At 54.8% G+C, this 19,934-nt stretch overlaps 2 protein-coding genes across 6 annotated transcripts in view; one reads left to right on the top strand and one right to left on the bottom strand.

The window, feature by feature from the left end:
- Positions 1 to 19,934, bottom strand: part of LOC122373231 (tropomyosin-like) — a 90,157-nt gene that overhangs the window by 45,340 nt on the left and 24,883 nt on the right. The window contains exon 1 of one of the 4 annotated variants that reach the window (XM_043351080.1): positions 16,614 to 17,444. The exons of the other annotated variants lie outside the window; for them this stretch is intronic. Within the exon in view, the coding sequence (XP_043207015.1) occupies positions 16,614 to 16,846 (233 nt within the window). The 5' untranslated portion in view covers positions 16,847 to 17,444. Of the gene's footprint in view, positions 1 to 16,613; positions 17,445 to 19,934 lie in introns of those variants that run through there. 4 annotated transcript variants of the gene reach the window in all.
- On the top strand, positions 10,782 to 14,536 carry LOC122373230 (uncharacterized protein K02A2.6-like). 2 transcript variants are annotated; one of them, XM_043351075.1, is made up of 2 exons: positions 10,782 to 11,177; positions 12,166 to 14,536. In XM_043351075.1, exon 2 carries the CDS (start codon positions 12,179 to 12,181, stop codon positions 14,249 to 14,251), a length of 2,073 nt encoding a protein of 690 aa, XP_043207010.1. In that variant the 5' UTR covers positions 10,782 to 11,177; positions 12,166 to 12,178; the 3' UTR covers positions 14,252 to 14,536. The 2 variants fall into 2 exon arrangements, with proteins under 2 accessions (XP_043207010.1, XP_043207011.1); XM_043351076.1 differs by lacking the exon at positions 10,782 to 11,177 and adding an exon at positions 11,183 to 11,235 and having other exon boundaries at positions 12,209 to 14,536.

Here is a 19,934-nt window from a genome sequence, read left to right as displayed (position 1 = left end):
GTCAGATGATGTTAGGACTGAAGCGTTTTGATCCGGAACATTGCTGATGATGTGATCGATGAGTGAAGTAGAGGGTTCTAGATGTGTTGGCTCGGTGACTAGTTGAGTTAGACCCAGTTCGTTCAAGGCGGCTTTGTACTGACGTACTCCAGGAGCGTCATGTTGCAATAAATTTATATTTGTGTCGCCCAAGCAAAAAACTGGCTTTCCGTAGCCGAGCGCGTGTTTTAGCTGATTTTGGAGGTCGTCGACAGCGCTGGCCACCGATGTGGATGGTGCTCGGTACACCACGCCGACTGTGACCGAGCGAAGACCCCTGCCGCTGATGCTGAGCCAGAGAGTCTCGCAAGGCCCGGCTGCAGGGATTGGCAGAACACTAGTAGTCAGCTCCTCACGATGTATGATAGCCACACCACCTCCACGAGCAGTACCTCTCTGCCCCGTTTCGGGTTGGGATAGCCGATCTCTTCTTATGATCTGATATCCGGGGAAAGCTAAGATTCTGCTCTGAACGGGTTTTGAGAGCCATGTTTCCGTCACGCATAAAACGTCCAAATCTCGTTGCGTTAACAGTTGATTGATTTCATTAAGCTTCGGTACGATAGAGCGAACGTTTGAATGACCGATATTCAGAGTGTGCCGGGGTAGACGTCGGTTGGTTTCTCCCAGTGAAGGGTGGCGCTCTACACGGCGGGCCCCACTGGCCCCAACGCCTTCCTGCCGGCTGCTGTCCGCTGGCAGGCCCGGCCCAGCCCGGGGTTCAGCCGTCCGGTCTCGTCCTGCATGGACGAGTTCGGGGCTGCCTGTTAGGGGGATCAGGACACGGCCGCGGCTCGGGCGCCGCTCGTGCTCTATGGCACGTCTGCGGCGCGCCTGGACGTGGCGGCCGGCCCGTCTCCCCCTGCAGTGCCTCCTTACTCCGCCGCTGGGTGAGAGATTAATGGGTCTGTCCATGAGGGATTCTCCCCTGGTCCGAGTGTCCGACGACCGTCGGAGTCGACGGCGGTGGAACGTGCGGCGGTAGACGACGACCGAGCCGTGTGATTGGCTGGTGGAGCTCTTCTAAAACCGGTAGAATTTTGGTCGAACGAAACGAGGGCCATGGCATAGGCTTTCGATTGTCATGAAGAGTAAAACAAAACTTGAATATTATTCGCAAGCCCACAAGATGAGGGACGAGCGAAAAATCACCACGCATTGCCGAAGCTAGCACTGTTCGACATCGCTGATACTTGAAAGCACACTGGCACTATTTCCGCGGAAAAAACTGGTAAAACGACAGAGCGCACGCAGGGGCGGCTGCCAGCGAGCGGCGCTCAGCCCAGCATGATTGCAAGCTGAATACATGGCCAGCGATACAGATATCACTAATCAGCAATCATTCATTTCAGAAAGTGTACACAAGCAAGCATGTCTTGACTCTGTCTTTCATTTCAAGGTCACGCGCGGTTGCGTGATGTTGATGCATGAAAACGGCGTTTGCCGCGAGAGTTATGAATGGCCCACTTCAATTTTTTGGGGAATATTTGTTTCTGGTCCCTAAAAAGCTGTTTCTGGCACCTAATTGCTGATCAGCCCCAAAATGCTTATTCGACCCTAATATCTGAATCTGGCACCTAATTGCTTCCACACAGCCTAAAGTTGCCAGATCGTCTAGTTGAACTCCGTATTTGCTGTTTGCTGATTCAGCACCAAAACCAAAACATCCAGCACCTATTTTATTCCACGTTTGCCTACCTAATTCGCGTAATCTTCCTGATTTTATGTATCCTAACAACATGAACGTTGCATTCGGTGATGTCAAGTGCCATTTTCGCCAGTGGAGATAATGATTAATGCCATTTCTAGCCAAAAGAGAATCACTAGCCAGCTATGGTGCAGCATAGCAAGACGCTCCTATACCAGCCCGCTATGTCTTAGAGATTATTGCACCCTCAGCCATTTTAACGTGAAAAGTTTGGATCCGTCACTTCCAGCCAGCTCTCAGGTCATAAACTGGAGTAAAGCAAAATGTCAACTCTGAACAGACATGCCACGCAACCGGCCCTCTTTTCAATATTATTAGCTTTCTGCAATCATCGTCTGACTCCATCTCGATCAAACGCAGCATCCGGTTTCTACAGGAGCGTTTGACTGACCGGCCACACAATAACCAAAAACAAAATCAAAGCTTCATGCACACATATGCCATACGTAAGAAACGGATGAAAAAGGCACAACCACGGCACAACTCTGCGCGGCAAACAACGGACAATGTCCCAAGCAAGATCCCGCGTTTCTTCAGCGGCCTTGAACGGAATGAAAACATTACATTTCTTTTTTGGAGCTATTTGATGACGTCAAAAAATACCATACCCGTTTTAATGGTCAAAACCGAGACAATTACTCACAAAAATGTTTCCCTTTAAGCATTACAAATAAATACTTTTAAATATTTAAATGACATTGTTTTTTCAAACAAATTAATATTATTTGCTTACTTAAACGTCATATACAATGCTGAGATCACTACGGGGCTGTCTTAGAGTGTAGCTGCACTGGCAACCTTTAGGCTAGACTCCAGGGGTCATTATACCAGAACAACATGATTCTACCAGCCAGTAGTTCATTTTTCTACTAGATTGGTGATACGCTCAGCATTTAGGTGCCAGATTTAGAAAAAAGAGTAAGGCGTACCGATGAATAGGTGCCAGAAACAGCTAATTAAGGTCATTTTCCATGATTGGTGCTGGTATCCACCAAATAGGTGCTGAGGACCAATTTTGGGGCGAGTCAGCTTTTAGGTGCCAGAAATAGCTTTTCTGGGACGCCATTAAATGGCGTCCCAATTTTTTCACAGATGGTTAGGAACATTGTGACGGACATAATATGTAAAAATTACCCGAATCGAAGGTGACGTGTTTTTTGCTATTTAAATTTTTCTGTTTTAATTCAAGGTCAAATGCATTTCAAGGTCACTTCAATTTAATTTTATAATTAAAAATCAAAGCCTTATCAATTGCCTACAAGACCCTGTTAATATCATTTTGATACCAGGAAAGGAACCAGAGTTATAGACATTTAAAAAATTGATGTGTGGCATTTTTGGCTATATTCGATGACCTATATCTCAGCGATACTTTATCAAATTTCGAAAATATTATACTTAACTCAGTTTTGAACCATGCCCAGTCTGCCTACAAATTTTCAGAAAAATCGAAGGGGATGACGGATTTCGGTGTTTGATTTGACGTGGAATGCCCCAGCCGGCCCACTCGTATGTTGCGGAAACATGGGGCGTGGCGGCCGGATTGGGCCCGTGTTGCGCCACATGGCTCTAGGCGGGAAAGCGCCGGTCGGCCGCGGGGGCCGCGCCAGATACCCCATGGGCCGAGCTCCTGGATACGGCATCCGGCTGGGGTACGGTACACCGTTAGTAAATGAGGGGCCATGCGCTAGGCGTGGACATTGTCTCCACATGTGGGATCCTCCACAATAATAGCAGCCTCCCCGTGGCCCGTATTGCACCTGGCCAGGCATCATCGGTGGCCGGACTATCGGGTACTGGGGCAGACGGGGTCGGTAGTCAATGGCATTAACCAGTTCCCCAGCGACACCCGGTTCCTCAGGCTGATTCTGTTCTGACGGATACGTAGGCACGGCATAGCCATCGGTTGGTTCAATCTGATAAAACTCTTCCGGATACCCTTCAACACCGTATCCGGCCCAATCAGTGTTCTCCTCTCCCATCCAGACCTGCTGTGAGGCGGGCGCGATCAACTGATCCCGGACCATTTGGGTCGTTTCCGCCATGTATGCAGTCACCGTGGTTTGCAGCTCGGCCATCTGCTTTTGAAGGTTGGACACGGCCGCGTCTGCACCACTGGGGTCGCCCGTTATGGCGTTTACTTGCGCCCCATATCTTTCCCTCTGAGCCCGGTCGAAGTTCTCCTTTTTAGATAGCTCCACCACGGCTTTTCCCAAATTTTTGATGTCCTTCTGAGGCCTGTTTCACTAACAAATAAAACTTGTATTTACAAAGAAAAAGCTTGAGTTTACAAGAAATAATTACCAACATCTGAGATTTGGATTTCACGAAACCTTTGAACATGAATTTTGAGTTTAAAATTTGCAAACTTTTTTGCAAGAAAAAGTTTGCTAGAAAACAAGGGAATCGCAAACTTTCTGTTTAACGAAGACCAGAAACTTGAAAGAAAACATCGTAATTACAAACCTGAAATTCCAGTGGTCCTGACGTTCGGAATTTTGATACTTTTGTGCAATAATGCAAAACAGTCATATATTTAGAACAACTATGCTTTGTTGAGTTGATTCATGCTCAATTTTTACTTAGCACACACCCTAAGAAGCAAAATAATCACTTACTTGTTGGGTTAGGGCGCATAGCCTCGTTGGGCTCAAGCGTCCGTAAGAAGCAAAATAATCGGTATTAATTAAAATATCGTCATGTTTTGTCATTCGTGCGCCATAATTGCATTCAACAGTCTTCTGCTGTCAAATGTTTTGCGTGTTATTTTCTTTCAATAATAGGACAATGTGAACTATCATTTATATCTTTTTCCAACAGCATCATTATTTATAATTTAATTAGGCAGCTTTTGACATGAATACTTGACAATATTTGATACAAAGAAGCAATATCTTTAACATGCTATGCTTCTTGATTAAAAACAATTTTACTGTTTACAAGTTTATTTGCAAACATTTTCTTATCGGAGGTGCCACTGGCGATGAAGCTTAGTGAAATCGGTTTTTACGTAGTTGGTAAAAATACTTATGAATTGTAAACTACACACACTTGTAAATACAAGTTTTTAGTGAAACAGGCCTCAGATTGAGGAATTCGAGAAGATTTGGTCGTAGTCCCTTTTGGAAATGCTGATATACCAGTGTATCGGCTATCTCCTGGCTGCTTGGATCCTGCGATTGCAGGATTGTTGGCCATAATTTGATTGCCAATGTTTTCACTCGTTGGGCATACGCCTGAACGCTTTCTTTATCCCCCTGTCGGCAGTCAGCCAGACTCATAAGTGTAGATAACGAATCCACCGGGCGGCTGAATCGGTTGCACAGGGCCTCGCTGAAGTGCTCTCAATGCATCCCCAGCATAGGAGACTGGAGACTGAGGCCCCTGCTCTCCATATAGTCCGGTAAAACGCCTTTGCGGCTCGCGTATTTGGAATTTCCGACCTCGACGAGCGTCTGTGGTAGAAAACCACCACTTTGGTAGGGGAAACTACTGCTGTCTGCTACCGTTTGCACTGCATGTCTCGCTGTAGTTGCGACCGATTGCGACATCTATGCAACTGTCAGCAAGGGTACGTACCTTAGCGATATACGTACTTTATAATTTACGTACTTCTTCGATGCGTATTTTCTTCTTTGACGTACTTTTGTCTAGGTATACGTACTTTGTGCTGTACGTACCTACCTCTGCGATACGCTACTTCTGTCCTTGACGTAGGGGAGAGTGGGGTAAGATGCCCAGGGTGGGAAAGACGCCCCACCCCCTCTAGCGGCGAAACAAAGAATCGAACCTGGAAATTAATGTTCTTAGCGTAAAGCGGAAGCCTGCCTTGTTAACTGCACAAAAATTTGCGAAGCTCAGTTGGGCAACGGCTGGCTGGTGATTGCATGTTTTTTATTTGCTGCTTTCAAAAAATATTTTGGTGTCAAAACATTGTAAATATCAAAGAAGGTAGATAATTTTTGCGTCCCTTGCTATAGTCGTGATACATTAACATGCTTGTACTCAGGGGTGTCGATTTTTCAAAATGGTTGGGGGTGCTCAACCCCTGCACCGGGTGAAAGATTGCAGCTTTGCCATGGGGCACAACCGTATAGGGTTGGTTATCCCCATAAGGTACTGAATACTGATAATGCCGAGATTTCCACTAATATTTCCCAAGGGCAGAACGTTCTTCTTGAAAATCATTCCGCTCGCCCTAGTACTTGGCTAACTTATTACATAAACATCTTTCCGAAAAAGTCGTATATTTGCCGGCAGTATGGCAGCAGCCCCGGCACCTCTGTTAAAAGGTGACAGAAACCGATGACGGCGATTAGCACCGGTGCAGCAGTCGCTGCGGTCCGCAGGGGCGGACATTGCGCGGAGACAACGGTAGCTACGATGCTCTGGCAGTAATTAGACGATCACAATAATCGCTGAAAAAATGAAAGGTGATCGCATTTGGATATTTACAGGTTTACGATTTTCCTCAGTGGCGTAGCCAGGTGGGCCCGTGAGGCACGTGCCCCCCCCCCCCATCAGGTTCAAGGTCCCCTCGGGTTATTCGGGCCTGAGGGGCCCTGCGGCGCCAATTGGCCGATAAGGGTCCATGTTGACCATATTTGGACTCAGAAGGGCCCCACAGGGCTCGTAAAAAACACCTCATGGGCCCACAAGTATCAACAATAAGATCTCCATAAGGGCCCAAGCCAGCCTCTGAGGGCCCCTTACCGGCCTCGGAGGGCCACTTGCCGGACTCTGGGGGTCCTAACCGGCCTATTCCCAGCCAGCAAATTTGGCCTTGGCCGTAGCTGGTTTTACTCTGGATAGCTCAGGCATTTGCTCCGGCTAAAGTACGGGCAAGGTCTGGGGCTCTACTGGAGCTGACACGATCCCGGAGCTCGCCCGCACCACAGCCGGACTTATGCCGCATCAGCCGTGCCGTACCTCCACCGTACTTCAGCCACAGTAAGCCAGAGCAGCTATGAGGCAGCCGGACTGGTCGTAAGGGAGCCGGACTTGAGCCGTGGCAGGGAGCCGGACTTGAGCCAGACTTGGCGGTCCGGAACCATACCAACCCGGGAGCGCTACGGCCAAGACTGGCTAACCGGAATAGAGCCGTATCGACCCAAACCCCGGCTCTGACGGCGTTCCTTTTATACCGGCCCGAGTCTGGCATGTCGGAGTTGCCGGGGCAAAACGGACTTGCGCCGAGCCAAATTGCTGGCTGGGTTAGGGGGCTCTGGGAGCTCTCTGGGAGCTCCACACCCGCCTGTAATAGCCCCACACCTATTTCTCTGAGGGCCCCTATAACGGCGACTGTGAGGGCCCTCACCGGCGCCTCTGAGCGCCACACCGGCGTCTCTGAGGGCCCCACACCCCTAACTCTGAGGCCCCACACCAATGCATTTAAAACCCCACATGGGTGGTTCTGAGGGCCCTTGTCAGTTATCAGCGACCCTGACGGTCCCACACAGGTGACTCGGAGGGTCTCAGCGGCGTCTGAGAGCGCCATGCCGGTCTCTGAGAACCCCACAAGGCTCCTGATGGCACCGGTGACCTCTTGATATCTTCTTGTCGGCCTATGAAGGGTCCACGGGTGGAGAATTGTGCTGGACTGGGGGTGCTCGAGCTCTCCCAATTCCACGCCGGCTTGGCTTTGGAGCCGCGGCCGGGCGGCGCGGGTCAAGGTCACCGCTAGGCGGCGGCGGATTTGCTACGCCCGAGCACCCCCAGCTGGTCATAATTCTTCACCTGTGGAAGGGTCCGTTCCGTAACAGCAGTTCTGAGGGCCACACGCGCGCCTGTGATGGCCCTAAACCAGTGTCTCTGAGAGCCCCCACAACGGCGCCTGTGACTGTGAGGGCCATACATTGCCATATCTGAGGGCCCCACACTAGTGCCTCTTAATGCCCTATATCGGCGGCTTTGAGGGCCCAACATCGTCGCTTCTGAAGGCCCCACAAGTGCACATGTGATGGCCACCCACCGGTGACATTTGAAGGCCCCACACCGGCGACTCTGAGGGCCCCATCGGCATCTGAGCCCGTGCCGGTCTCTAGAGACGACCCCACAGGGTTTCTAAAGGTACCACCGGCCTCTGATGGCACTTTGCCCTCTGAGGGCCCGTCGCCGGTCTCTGGAGCCCCCTGCCGGCTTGTAAAGGGTACACGCCATCAGCTCTAAGGGTCCGACACCCGTCTACGACGGACCAACACCAGTGTCTTTGCAACTTAACGTCTTTTTACGCCCTTCTTCTTAAGACTAACTTTTACTTTCTTTACATCTTTACTTCATGCATTGTAAATTGCGTAATTGTTTTATTTTTAGTAGTGAAAGACTGCGGAACCAATTATTTTCCTCAAGCAGAGTTAGTGGGAGCTTTTGAGGGACCAAATCATTGGGGATGCTAAACTGGAACATTTGGGGGTGCCCGGACAACCATTGGGGTGCTCATTTGAGCATTGGGGGTGCTGCAGCACCCCCAAAGGTATACAAATCGACACCCATGCTTGTACTGTGTCCCAAACAGTTTGTTTCAGGGTGTAGTTTTATGGCTAACAAATTGTACTGATTTAATGTTACTTCGGTACCTTGGGGTAAGATGCCCCCTGTCCTGATGGGGAAAGACGCCCCCTAAATCCGTAGGCTTTCCTTCAAGCAGCCCGTCAAATCATTTATTACATACTTGTGATGAGAGACAAAAGCCGATCTGGGACTATTGGGAGTCCAGTACGGTCGGGTGCTCCCCATGCCAGTCTCTCGGCCCACACAGCGACTTTTTGGGCGGCATCTGACTCTGAGAGCCCTCACGACGGCCTCTGTGGGCCCCATTATTGGCTCCAAGGCCCCTCACGACATCCTTTGAGGGCTCCCACGTTGGCTCCACGGGCCGCGCTGGCATCTGAGGTCCCCACGATGGGCTCGAGGGCCCTCAAGCATCATGAAGACCTATAAGGGCCCCACAGCGGTCTCCGAACGCCACCACGGAGGCTTGTTTGGCCGCGCTGAACTAAGCTGGCCCTAACGATGACCTCTGAAGCCCCTTACGACTACTTTTGAGGGCCCTTACGATGACGTTTGGTGTCTACTGCAGGCTCGAAGGGACTACTGATTCGTTCAGGCGATTCACGTGCCCATTTATGTCACTTATAGTGCAGGGGGCATCTTACCCAACGCCAGGGGGCGTCTTTCCCACCCTGTGGGGTAAGATGCCCCCTTTCACTTCTTCAGGAAAATGCTTAATAGCAAAAAAAGTTATCATAGTTCAGGCACGAAATTGTGATATTTTTGGAGAAAAATGATGTCGGCTTCTGTTGAAACTCCAAGTTTTTGCCTTCCGATCGTCATTTTCGAATAATATATGATATAGTAAAACCCTGGGCATCTTTCCCCACTCTCCCCTACTTATGCCATACGTACTTTATACTCGACGTACTTTTGCGATACGTACTTTTGCCCTTGACGTACTCTTGTACATGCGTAGGTACTTTATGCTGTACGCACTTTTACGATATGTGCTTTTGTCCTTGACGTACTTTTGTCCATGCGTACTTAATAATGCACCACGTACTTCTTCGATACGTACTTTTGTCCTTGACGTACTTTTATCCATTCGTGCTGTTGTGTCCCCCGCTTCTGTCCACCTCGTCACACGCCCGGGAGACCCCAGAGTGCGGGTTTATTGCGGAAAAGCCAAGAGAGCACAACAGAACTGATTGTTTACATTTTCCAATCCCCCGTTTCCGGAAGAGAATGAACCTGTAGTGATGGGGGTCCTCTTCACTCGCCATCACTGACCGCGTAAACTATAACTACTACACCTTAGTCTCTTATCGGGGCTGGACGTTAGATCTATGGAGACCCAAAGAACTCGATCCGACATTACAGATATAGGATCGCTTCTTCAACAAGAAACTAAATATACGTAATACAGTCACAGAAATCCAGCACTAAACAGAGTAATAAATAAATACAACTTCGGCGCGCCTGAGACATATTCGGCGCACAAACAAACTCCAACACCACCCCTCCCTTTGAGGGAACACACTCTACTCGGGGCAGTCCCCTCGACCTACCTACTGGTACCGGTCCGGCGTGAACCGGTCAGGAGCCCGGCGCCGGCGACTGCCACGGCGCGGAGAAACAGGAGAGGTCTGAGGATCCGCCCGAGGCACGGATAGCTCCCCGGCGGCGTGTGACACAGGGCGGACTCTGGGCGGACTGACAGCGCCCTCAGCGCTCCCAGATGGGACCGAGGAATCCGGAATAAGGCTGGCCGGTAGCTCCTCCACTACCGGCTCCTCTGTGGCACGCCCCGGCACGAGACGCCTGGCGTGCACTCTGTCCCCCGTGCTTACCCTGTAGCTCACCGGGCCGGTCCTCTCCCGGATCTGGACCGCCGGCTGGCCTTCGACCCGACCGCTGACTGGCTTACGAACCCGTACCCAGTCTCCTGCCTCCCACCTGGGGGCGGCGGTCGCGGTGCGATCGTACCTCCTCTTGTACGCCGACTGATAGCGGCGGTGCCGCCGGCGTACCGCGCGTTTCCGGCTGTTTCCGGTGGGCGCGTCCCGCTTCAGCACGTCCAGGGTCGTGCGCGCCTCCCGCCCCCTCATCAAGCGGAACGGCGTCTCCCCGGTGGCGGGGTGCGGAGTGGCGCGGTACTGTGGTATCGTGATCCTGTGTGATCGTGATCGTGATCGACCGCCGACCGGCGCGGCGGTCGGGTCAGACAGTGCGCGCGGTGCGGCCGGTCGAGGCTGATGTGTTCTTTCTTGGCGCTTATTTGAACTCTTTCGTTACGTATTTCATTCTTGCTTTTACGTTAATATACTACATTGGCGACGAGGATGAGATGACCGACTGACCCTCTCCCAACTGGAGGAACTGGCCGCCGCGCACGATCGTGGTCTGCAGCGGAAGGCCTTGCTGCAGGGCACCGTGAGCTCTCAGTCACCAGCACCAGTGGAGGTCGCGTTCGCCGGACGCCGGAACAGCGCCTCAGCGCGGAGGACACCACAGAAACAGCTTGCAGGTGGGAAGTCTGGGACATGTCGGGCGTGTGGTATGAAGGGCCACTGGGCTAAGGATAAAGTCTGTCGAGCCAAGTCTCAGAAGTGTTGGAAGTGTGGGTCTGTGGGCCACTTCAGCAACTGTTGTCCCAACCAGAGTAAGAGTGTCGATGCTGTGCAAATTCTGTCAGTGTCTGCCCAAGATGTCAATGCTGTTCGTGAGGTGCCATGTCCGTACTACACCGTGACCATCAACAGACACCCAGTGAGGATGCTAGTCGACACCGGTTCTGCGGTAAGCATCATTCCAGCGAGGCTCTACCACCAGAACTTCAGCAGCGTTCAGCTGCGGCCAGCAGGTCCGCTGTCTCAGTGGAACGGCAGCGGCATCAACGTCCTGGGGAAGATGACTGTGACCGTCCGTGGATCTGACTCTGGAGAGGTGCTCGCGGACATCTACGTCGCGGTGGGACAGCTGCCACTCATGGGCAGGGACCTACAGCAGCAGCTGGCACTGACCGTGCGCCACGGCAACGTGGTCTGTCAGGTGAGCAGTCAGGTGCTGCCAGCGATCCGAGGGTACGTGCACAAGGTACGTCTTCGACCTGACGCCGTCCCCGTGCAGCTGCCGCTGAGGACAATGCCTTACGCTCTGAGAGATGAGGTAGGTGCCCATCTGGAGGACTTGGAGCGGCAAGGTATCATTGAGCGAGTGGATCGTGCTGCATCTCCATGGCTCTCACCGATCGTAGCCATCCGTAAAAGGGGAGGTAAAGGTCTACGGGTTTGCCTCGACTTGTCTGAGGTGAACAGAGCTGTCATCTCAAATGGTCATCCAATTCCTGACATGCAGGAGATGCTGGAGAAGCTGCGTGGTGCGAAGTGCATGTCGACTCTAGACATGAAGTCGGCGTACCACCAGTTGGAGCTCCACGAGTCGTCCAGGGACCTGACGGCGTTCATCCACGACGGCCAGACCTGGAGGTATCGAAGATGTTGCTTTGGGTTGAAGAGCATGCCGCAATGCTTCCAGAAGCTGATGGAGTGTGTGCTGACCGGTGTGCCAGGGGTGCATGTGTACCTCGACGATGTGATCGTCACTGGGTGCAGCCGGCAAGAGCACGATGACCACCTCCAACAGGTTCTTCGGCGTCTGGAGGACCACAACATCACGCTGAACCGTCAGAAGTGCAAGATCGGAGTGACGTCGGTGGACTTCCTGGGTTTCACCGTGACTGACGGCAGGATCTCCGTGTCGTCTGAGCGCGTCCAGGGCTTGCGTAGCCTGGCGGTGCCGAAGTCGAAGAAGGAGCTGCAGGCTGTGCTGGGTTCCCTGGGCTTCTACTGTAAGTTTGTTCCAGGTTACAGTACCCGCGTCGAGTCTCTCAGACGCCAGCTGAGGAAGGATGCTCCAGAGTTCGCCTGGACTCCAGAGATGGATGCGGCGTTCAACGACGTCCGGCAGGCGATCCTCGACTCTGACGCCCTGTCGATGTTCGACCCCAGCCTGCCGACCGTTGTCACGACGGACGCCAGTGATGTCGGCTTGGGAGCCGTCTTGAGCCAGGTACATCCTGAGGGCGAGAGAGTCGTCGCCTTCGCTTCGTCCACGCTCAACGCTGCACAACGGAGGTACAGTGTCACAGAGCGTGAGGGGTTAGCGTGCGTCTGGGCCTGTGAAAAATGGCACAAATATCTGTGGGGTCAAGAGTTTGTGCTACGTACCGATCATGCTGCCTTGAAATCGCTGTTGACTGTCAGGGGTGTTGGTCGTGCCGGCATGAGGATGTCTCGCTGGGCGGTGCGCCTGATGAACTACTCGTTTGCAGTGGAACACGTCAAGGGCCAGCTGAACCCGTCTGACGGCCTCTCCAGACTGCCGGGACCGGAGCAAGAGGTCGAGGATGACGAGTCCGAGCTGGTGGCCTGCCTCGCCGACGAGACGTCAGCCGTCAGCCGTGAGGAGCTAGCGGTAGCGGGACGGGAAGACGCTGAGGTAAGGGCCCTGATGGACCAGATCCCTCGGGAGTGGCCCCGTCGCTTCAGTGATGTTGATGACGTCCTCAGGCCGTATTTCCGCTGTAAGCAGGAGCTAGCTATCGACGGTGAGCTGATTTTGCGTGGTGAACGGATCGTGGTTCCCACTGTGCTCAGACCTCGGTTGCTGACGCTGGCACATGAATCCCACCAGGGTATCGTCCGGACCAAACAGCGGCTTCGAGCGCTGTTCTGGTGGCCCGGAATGGACGCAGCGGTGGAGACGACCATCAAGGAGTGCCCAGCCTGCATCGTGGCCGACAAGACGGCGAAGACGAGGTTCGCACCACTCAGTCCTGTTCCCCTGCCAGCTGCAGCCTGGGATAAGGTGGGACTTGACTTCATCGGCCCGATGACAGGACCACCAAATCAAAGGTATGCGATAGTCCTCGTAGACTATTACTCGAAATGGCCAGAGATGGCGTTTGTCCGTGAACCGTCAAGTGATGCTGTCATTGACTTTCTGCTGACTGTGACGTCACGGGAGGGATGGCCAAGGGAGGTTGTCACTGATAACGGTACTCACTTCACATCTGTGAAGTTTGGACAGTTTCTGAAGAAGCATGGTGTCAAGCATGTCAGAGTGTCACCGTATCACCCTGCAGGTAGTGGTGCTGTAGAGCGTTTGAATCGTGACATCAAATCTGCTCTCCAGATGGCGGACCAGCAGTCGGTGGACCGCCGACAGTACCTGCAGTCCTACCTCCGCACGTACCGAGCGACGCCGCACGGAACGACCGGCCGGAGCCCGTCCGAGCTGCTCCACGGCCGGCAGATGCGGACGGACCTGGACAGCGCAGTCGCACCGGAAGGTGGCAGCACCGGAGACGCCGCCTTGCGACAACGGGTCAGCCGAAAGCAGCGCCAGATGAAGCGACACTTCGACAACAGGAAGCGGGTCTGTGCACCGACCATCCAGGTGGGAGACTGGGTCCGGTATCGGGTGATGCCGCGGCCACGTAAAGGACGCCCGCGTTTCTCGTCACCGTGTCGTGTAACTGCTCGTCGTGGACCTGCTTCGTATGAGCTGGAGGGTGGAGTGCGTGTCCACGCGGAGCGCCTGTCTCGCTGCTCACCACCCGATCTTCCCAGGTCTGCACCGTCTCCTGAGTGCACTGGAGTACCGGAGGCCGAGGTGGACCTGCCCTGTCAGCCAGTCACAGACTCTGCTGCGTCGTCGACCGTCGGGCTGCGACGGCGAGCGCCAATCGCAGTCGACGCCGCTGCCAGCGCTGCCACTGGTGACGTGACGTCGGAGCAGTCGTCCGTCGCCGGAGCAGCCGCAGCGCCTAGCCTACCTCGCGACGCTGGCGATGGTGCTGTTCATCGTGCTGGAGGAGATCACCAGGCGGAAACCGGGACGACGACGACCGAGCGTGCGGGTGACGAGTCGGCGTCATCTTCGGAGCCGGCTTCGCCGTATCGAACGCGTAGTGGACGTGTCGTACGTGCGCCGGATCGCTTTGTTTAAGGGGGGAGAAAAGTGTGGTATCGTGATCCTGTGTTGGGAACTTTCCATCATGCCGTGCCTGTGTGCGCCGGGCGGCGCCGGCCGAGTAGCGCGGGCGCGGACTCGAGCGCGCGGACCAATCGGCAGCCGCCACGACCGCGGTGACCCCGCCGAGCTGACCGGCGCGGCGGTCGGGTCAGACAGTGCGCGCGGTGCGGCCGGTCGAGGCTGATGTGTTCTTTCTTGGCGCTTATTTGAACTCTTTCGTTACGTATTTCATTCTTGCTTTTACGTTAATATACTACAGGTACTCACCCAGGAACCGACGCAGGTAGGGTGAGCGCGGCTCCCGCGCCAGTCGAGCCGACTGAATGGCCCCTTTTATCGTGCGGTTCAACCGCTCGACCAGCCCGCACGTCTGCGGCGAGTACGGCGAGCTGAACGTCTGCCGCACACCACATTTCGTCAGAAATGCTCGGAGCTCTGCCGATCTGAACGCTGGGCCGTTGTCAGAAATGAGCTCGAGCGGGAGCCCCTCGCGAGCGAATAGCGTCTCCAAGAACTGGATGATCGTGCTCGCCGTCGCGTCAGAGCAAAGCGCGACCTCTGGCCACCGGCTGTAGAGGTCGCAGAGCACGATGCCGTACCTCTCGGTCGGCGGACCGTGCATCGGCCCGATGATGTCAACCATCAGCCTCTCCCACGGGCCCTCTGGCAGGGGAATGGGCTGCAGAGGGGGCTTCTCCCTGCGAACATGCTCGTCATGCTGGGAGCACACCTGACAGCCCCTCAGCTGCTCTCGCACCTCTCGGTCCAGCCGAGGCCACCAAAACTGCGCGCGCAGGCGCTGTTTGGTGCGGACCACCCCTTGGTGGCCCTCGTGGGCGTTCCTGAGGACGCGCTCACGGAGCGTCTCCGGCACGACGAGACGCTCGCCGCGGAATAGCAGCTGGCCGTGCTGGGACAGCTCCTCCCGCACCTGGTAGAAACCAGCCACCGCCGGGTCGATCTCCTTCCGGCGGGGCCACTGCCCAGCCACGAACCCGCGGACGGCTCGCAGGGTCTCGTCCGCGTCCGAGGCAGCACGGAACTCTGCCTCTGTGACGGCCACCGCCGCCACTCCGAGCGAGGCGATCTGAATGGTATCGTCGTCCGGCCACCAGGTGTCCGTTACTGGGAGGCGGGACAGGCCGTCCGCCACCCCGTTGTGCTCGGACCGCACATACTCCACATCAAAGGCGAACTCCAGCAGGCGGGCCTCCCACCGCGCGACTCGCCGGCCGACGCGGTTGGAGCCCTTCGGCCCGAAGATTGTGCAGAGCGCCTGGTGATCGGTGCGCAGGGTGAACCGGCGCCCCCACAGGTAGTGCCGAAACTTCTCGGTCGCCCACACGCAGGCCAGAGCTTCCTTCTCTACCACAGAGTAGTTCCGCTCGGCTGCTGTGAAGGTCTTGGAGGCGTAGGTGATGACCCTCGGCACCCCCGAGGCGTCAACCTGCGTGATGCAGGCACCGCAGCCGACGTCACTAGCGTCGGTGGAGAGCACTGTGGGGAGAGAAACGTCAAACATCCCCAGCGCGGGTGCCTGCCTGATCGCGTCCTTGACGCGGCGGACCGCGCTCGACAGCGCGGCCGTCCACTCAAAGGCGTCTGCCCTGAGCGCAGCGCGCAGAGGTTCGACCTCATCAGAGAACCTCGGAAGGAACCGGGCATGATAGCCCACGGCTCCGAGGAAGGCGCGGAGGCTCTTCTCGTCCCGGGGCTCGGGCGCGTCCAGCAGAGGCCGGAGCCGCTCCGGGTCGATACGGACACCGTCACCGGAGATCTGGTACCCGAGAAAACCGATCTCCCTCTGGTTGGTGACGCTCTTGCTCCAGTTCACACGAACCCTGTGGGCATCAAAACACTGGAGCACAGCCTTCAGCCGAGCGTCGTGCCCGGCCTGAGAGCGAGCGTGGACCAGGATGTCATCCAAGTACACCTCGACTCCTGGGATCCCCTCCAGCATGGAGGCCATCACCTTCTGGAAACAAGGTCCAGCGCTGGCGAGCCCGAAGTTCACCCGGGTAAAGCGGAACAACCCCAGGTGACTGACGAACGTTGTCAGGTCACGGCTGTCCGGGTGGAGCTCCAGCTGGTGATAAGCGTCCTTCAGGTCTAGCCTGGAGAACACCTGAGAGCCACTCAGACGGTCAAGTACATCCTCGATCCTGGGGAGAGGGTACCCATCAGTGATGACCGCCTTGTTTACCCGTCTCATATCAACACATAGGCGGATGGACCCATCTCGCTTCCTTCCGACCACCAGGGGTGAGACCCAGGGGGACGCACTCACCTTCTCGATCACCCCCTGGCTCTCGAGCTCCTTCAGTCTGGCACTCACCTCATCAACCACTGCCAGGGGCAGCCGGCGAAGAGGCTGCCGCACAGGTGCCACCTCAGGACTGACGGTGACACGGTGTTGGTAGCCAAGGATGGCAGGCTGGATCCCGGACGGTGAGGCAGGTGGGTCGGCAGGCTCAGCAGGGTGGCTGGGAGGCTCAGCAGGTTCCGGAGTAGCGTGGGAGGAAGAGGCTGTGGAAACAGCACACACGCGGTTACCCACGATACACACATCGAACGCCTCCATCATGTCCAGGCCCATCAATGCACGGCCATGAGGCACGACATACACAGTGACACTGGCAGTTTTCCCCTTACATGATACACATACACTTTTAACCCCTAAAACATCCAATACACTCCCCCCATAGGCACACAGGCGCTGATCAGTTGCTGTCAGGTCCCCTCCCACCACACTCCTGGGAAGGATCGACACAGGCGATCCTGAGTCGACGGTGAAGGTCACCTCCTGTCCCTCCACCTGAGCATCAACTGTCAAAGGTGAGGCACTGACAGCGAGCACTTGTACACTAGACACTACACGAGTGGCACCACAGTGCAGGGCAAAGTGGTGTAGCTTCCCACACTTGGAACAGGTCCTGTTGTAGGCGGGGCACGACTGGTCACCTCTGCGGTGTCCCACACGCCCACACCCCCAACACCGGCTGGAACCCGCAGCCTGGTGTGGCTGCTGCTGCTGGCGCTGCTGCTGGGGTGAAGGCTGCTGGCGTCCTGGTGGAGGCTGCTGGCGTTGCTGCAGGGCAGGGGCCCCACCTGAGCGGCGGCTCCTGGCCCCACCACGCTGAGGCCGCTGCTGCTGCAGGGCCTGCACCGGGACCGGTGCAGCAGGAGCCTCCATCACCCGTGCCTCCCGCTCTGCAGACTCGAGGGTGTCTGCAATCATCAGAGTCTTTTCCAGGGACAGCTCAGACCCCTCCATTAGCAGTCTCTGTCGTAACTTAGGTGAGATCGTCTTTTCAATCACCTGGTCCCTTATGAACTCATCAGTGTGGGCCCCGTACTCACAGGTACTGGCCAGCTGGCGCAGTACAGAGACCCACTGGACCGTTGTCTCTCCCTGGTGCTGGGCTCGGCTACGGAAACGGTAGCGCTCGACGCACACGTTCTGCTTTGGGGCAAAGTGCCCCTCCAGACGACGACGGGTGAAAGCGAAGTCGTCCTCCCCCTCCTCCTTAACACAGGGCGGCAGGGACTCGTAGACCCGCTGGCCCTCCGCTCCAAGGCACGTCAGAAGCACTGCCTGGCGGCGTGCCGGGGCGAACGCATCCCCTCCAACGGCACAAAAAAAATGTTCGAACATACGGATCCAGCGAGGCCACGGAACCGTCGGCTCAGCGCCGGCGATCGGCAGAAACGGTGCCGGGGCGGCCGTGAAATCCATCGCGCCACACGACTATGACGCGGAAAAACTCACGGTTCGAATACTCGTCGCCACTTGTTGTGTCCCCCGCTTCTGTCCACCTCGTCACACGCCCGGGAGACCCCAGAGTGCGGGTTTATTGCGGAAAAGCCAAGAGAGCACAACAGAACTGATTGTTTACATTTTCCAATCCCCCGTTTCCGGAAGAGAATGAACCTGTAGTGATGGGGGTCCTCTTCACTCGCCATCACTGACCGCGTAAACTATAACTACTACACCTTAGTCTCTTATCGGGGCTGGACGTTAGATCTATGGAGACCCAAAGAACTCGATCCGACATTACAGATATAGGATCGCTTCTTCAACAAGAAACTAAATATACGTAATACAGTCACAGAAATCCAGCACTAAACAGAGTAATAAATAAATACAACTTCGGCGCGCCTGAGACATATTCGGCGCACAAACAAACTCCAACACGTGCTTTATACTGTATGTACTTTTGCCATGCGTACTTTTGTCCTTGACGTAGTTTTGTCCATGCGTACTTTATATACTGTACGAACATTTGCGATACGTACTTTTGTCCTACCTGCCACTTGCCAGGGGCGTCGCCACAGATTTTCGACAGGGGGGACGGATCGGCCGACTAAAAACCCAAAATTAGGTATCGTTACCGTACTTTTTCAGGCCGATGCTCTATCTGTTCAACGATACTGGGCTGAATTCCTACGCGGTACGCGTCTAAAGCATAGGCGCGGGAGCCGGGGGGCAGTGGGGGCAGCTTGCCCCCCCCCGGCTCTGGGGCCGTGGGGGCGGTGCCCCCACAGCTTTGAGACGGAATACCACACTTTTTTTGCAAATGTTTTCTTTTTTGTTGAAAAAGCCGAGGGGTGAAAAATAAGTGGCCTTAAACCGGTGAGAAAACTAGATTTGGGGATACCCTAGGTTGATCTCTATTAAAGTGTGCCCCCCCCCCCCCCAGTCGGAAAGTAGTTCCCGCGCCCCTGGTCTGAAGTATTCATTTTTACACTGGTAACCAGAGCCTCCGGTCTTCTATCAGGGTATAATTGTTGACACATGCCGTCAATCTGATAGTTAACTGTTAATGTATACATCATACGTAGTGGTTGCTTTAGGTATTTGTCACAACTCTGAACTCATAATCTCTTTTGGTCTCCAGTATGAATGGGCGGCGCGGGTCGGCGCGAAGCGCCGCGAGATTTTCGTCGGGGTCGGAAATGTATATGCATAGATGTCGCTACAATAGCTTGACATGCAGTGCAAATTGTAGCAGACAGCAGTAGTTTCCCCTACCAAAGTGGTGGTTTTCTACCACAGACGCTCGTCGAGGTCGGAAATTCCAAATACGCTTGCGGCTCCCTGCAGCCTCATAGGCATTACCTGCATCAAATCTTTATAGTCTAGGTTGCCAAGGGTCAATGCCCCTTCGGCAGACTCGATAAAGTCACGTATGGTGGGACCTCCGCGCTCCTCCCGGTCTGGGTCATAGCTTAACACTTCCCGCAATGCTCCCATGTTTTTAGGGCCAGATTGAGGCAATTGCCCCATTGGTCTCGATCCGTGGCCTTTGCCTTGGAAGTGGCGCGCCCGCGCCCCGGCACCCAAGCCGTAACTCGGGAGCGGCATGCTCGGTGGCGCTGCCAGACCCGGGGATTGACCCGTGAACTGTGTCGGCGGCGGTGCGGTTGGCCGCATATCCATTGTTGGTTCGGTTACATTTACTATAGGGTTGACTGATCAGTAGCAGTATACGGGCTGTATTCATACACGTGTTCTTCCTCGTTCCGTTGGGGCAGGTCGGGTTTTTCAGCGCCCTTATCAGATGCAAGTTGAGGATGATCTTGAGACATCTTGGGATGACAGTTCGTGCACAATCACTGTACTCACTCTCAAAATGACGCCGTCACCAACCCGTGG

This window comes from Amphibalanus amphitrite, unplaced genomic scaffold, assembly GCF_019059575.1.
Source record: "Amphibalanus amphitrite isolate SeventyFive unplaced genomic scaffold, NRLGWU_Aamphi_draft 001463F_arrow, whole genome shotgun sequence".
Lineage (NCBI taxonomy): Eukaryota > Metazoa > Arthropoda > Thecostraca > Balanomorpha > Balanidae > Amphibalanus > Amphibalanus amphitrite.
Note: the sequence above shows the minus strand (reverse complement) of the source record. Positions and strands in the feature narration are given on the sequence as shown.

Coding starts and splice junctions, on each gene's coding strand:
- LOC122373230 (XM_043351075.1), top strand. CDS start 12,179: ATGGATGCGGCGTTCAACGACGTCCGGCAGGCGATCCTCGACTCTGAC.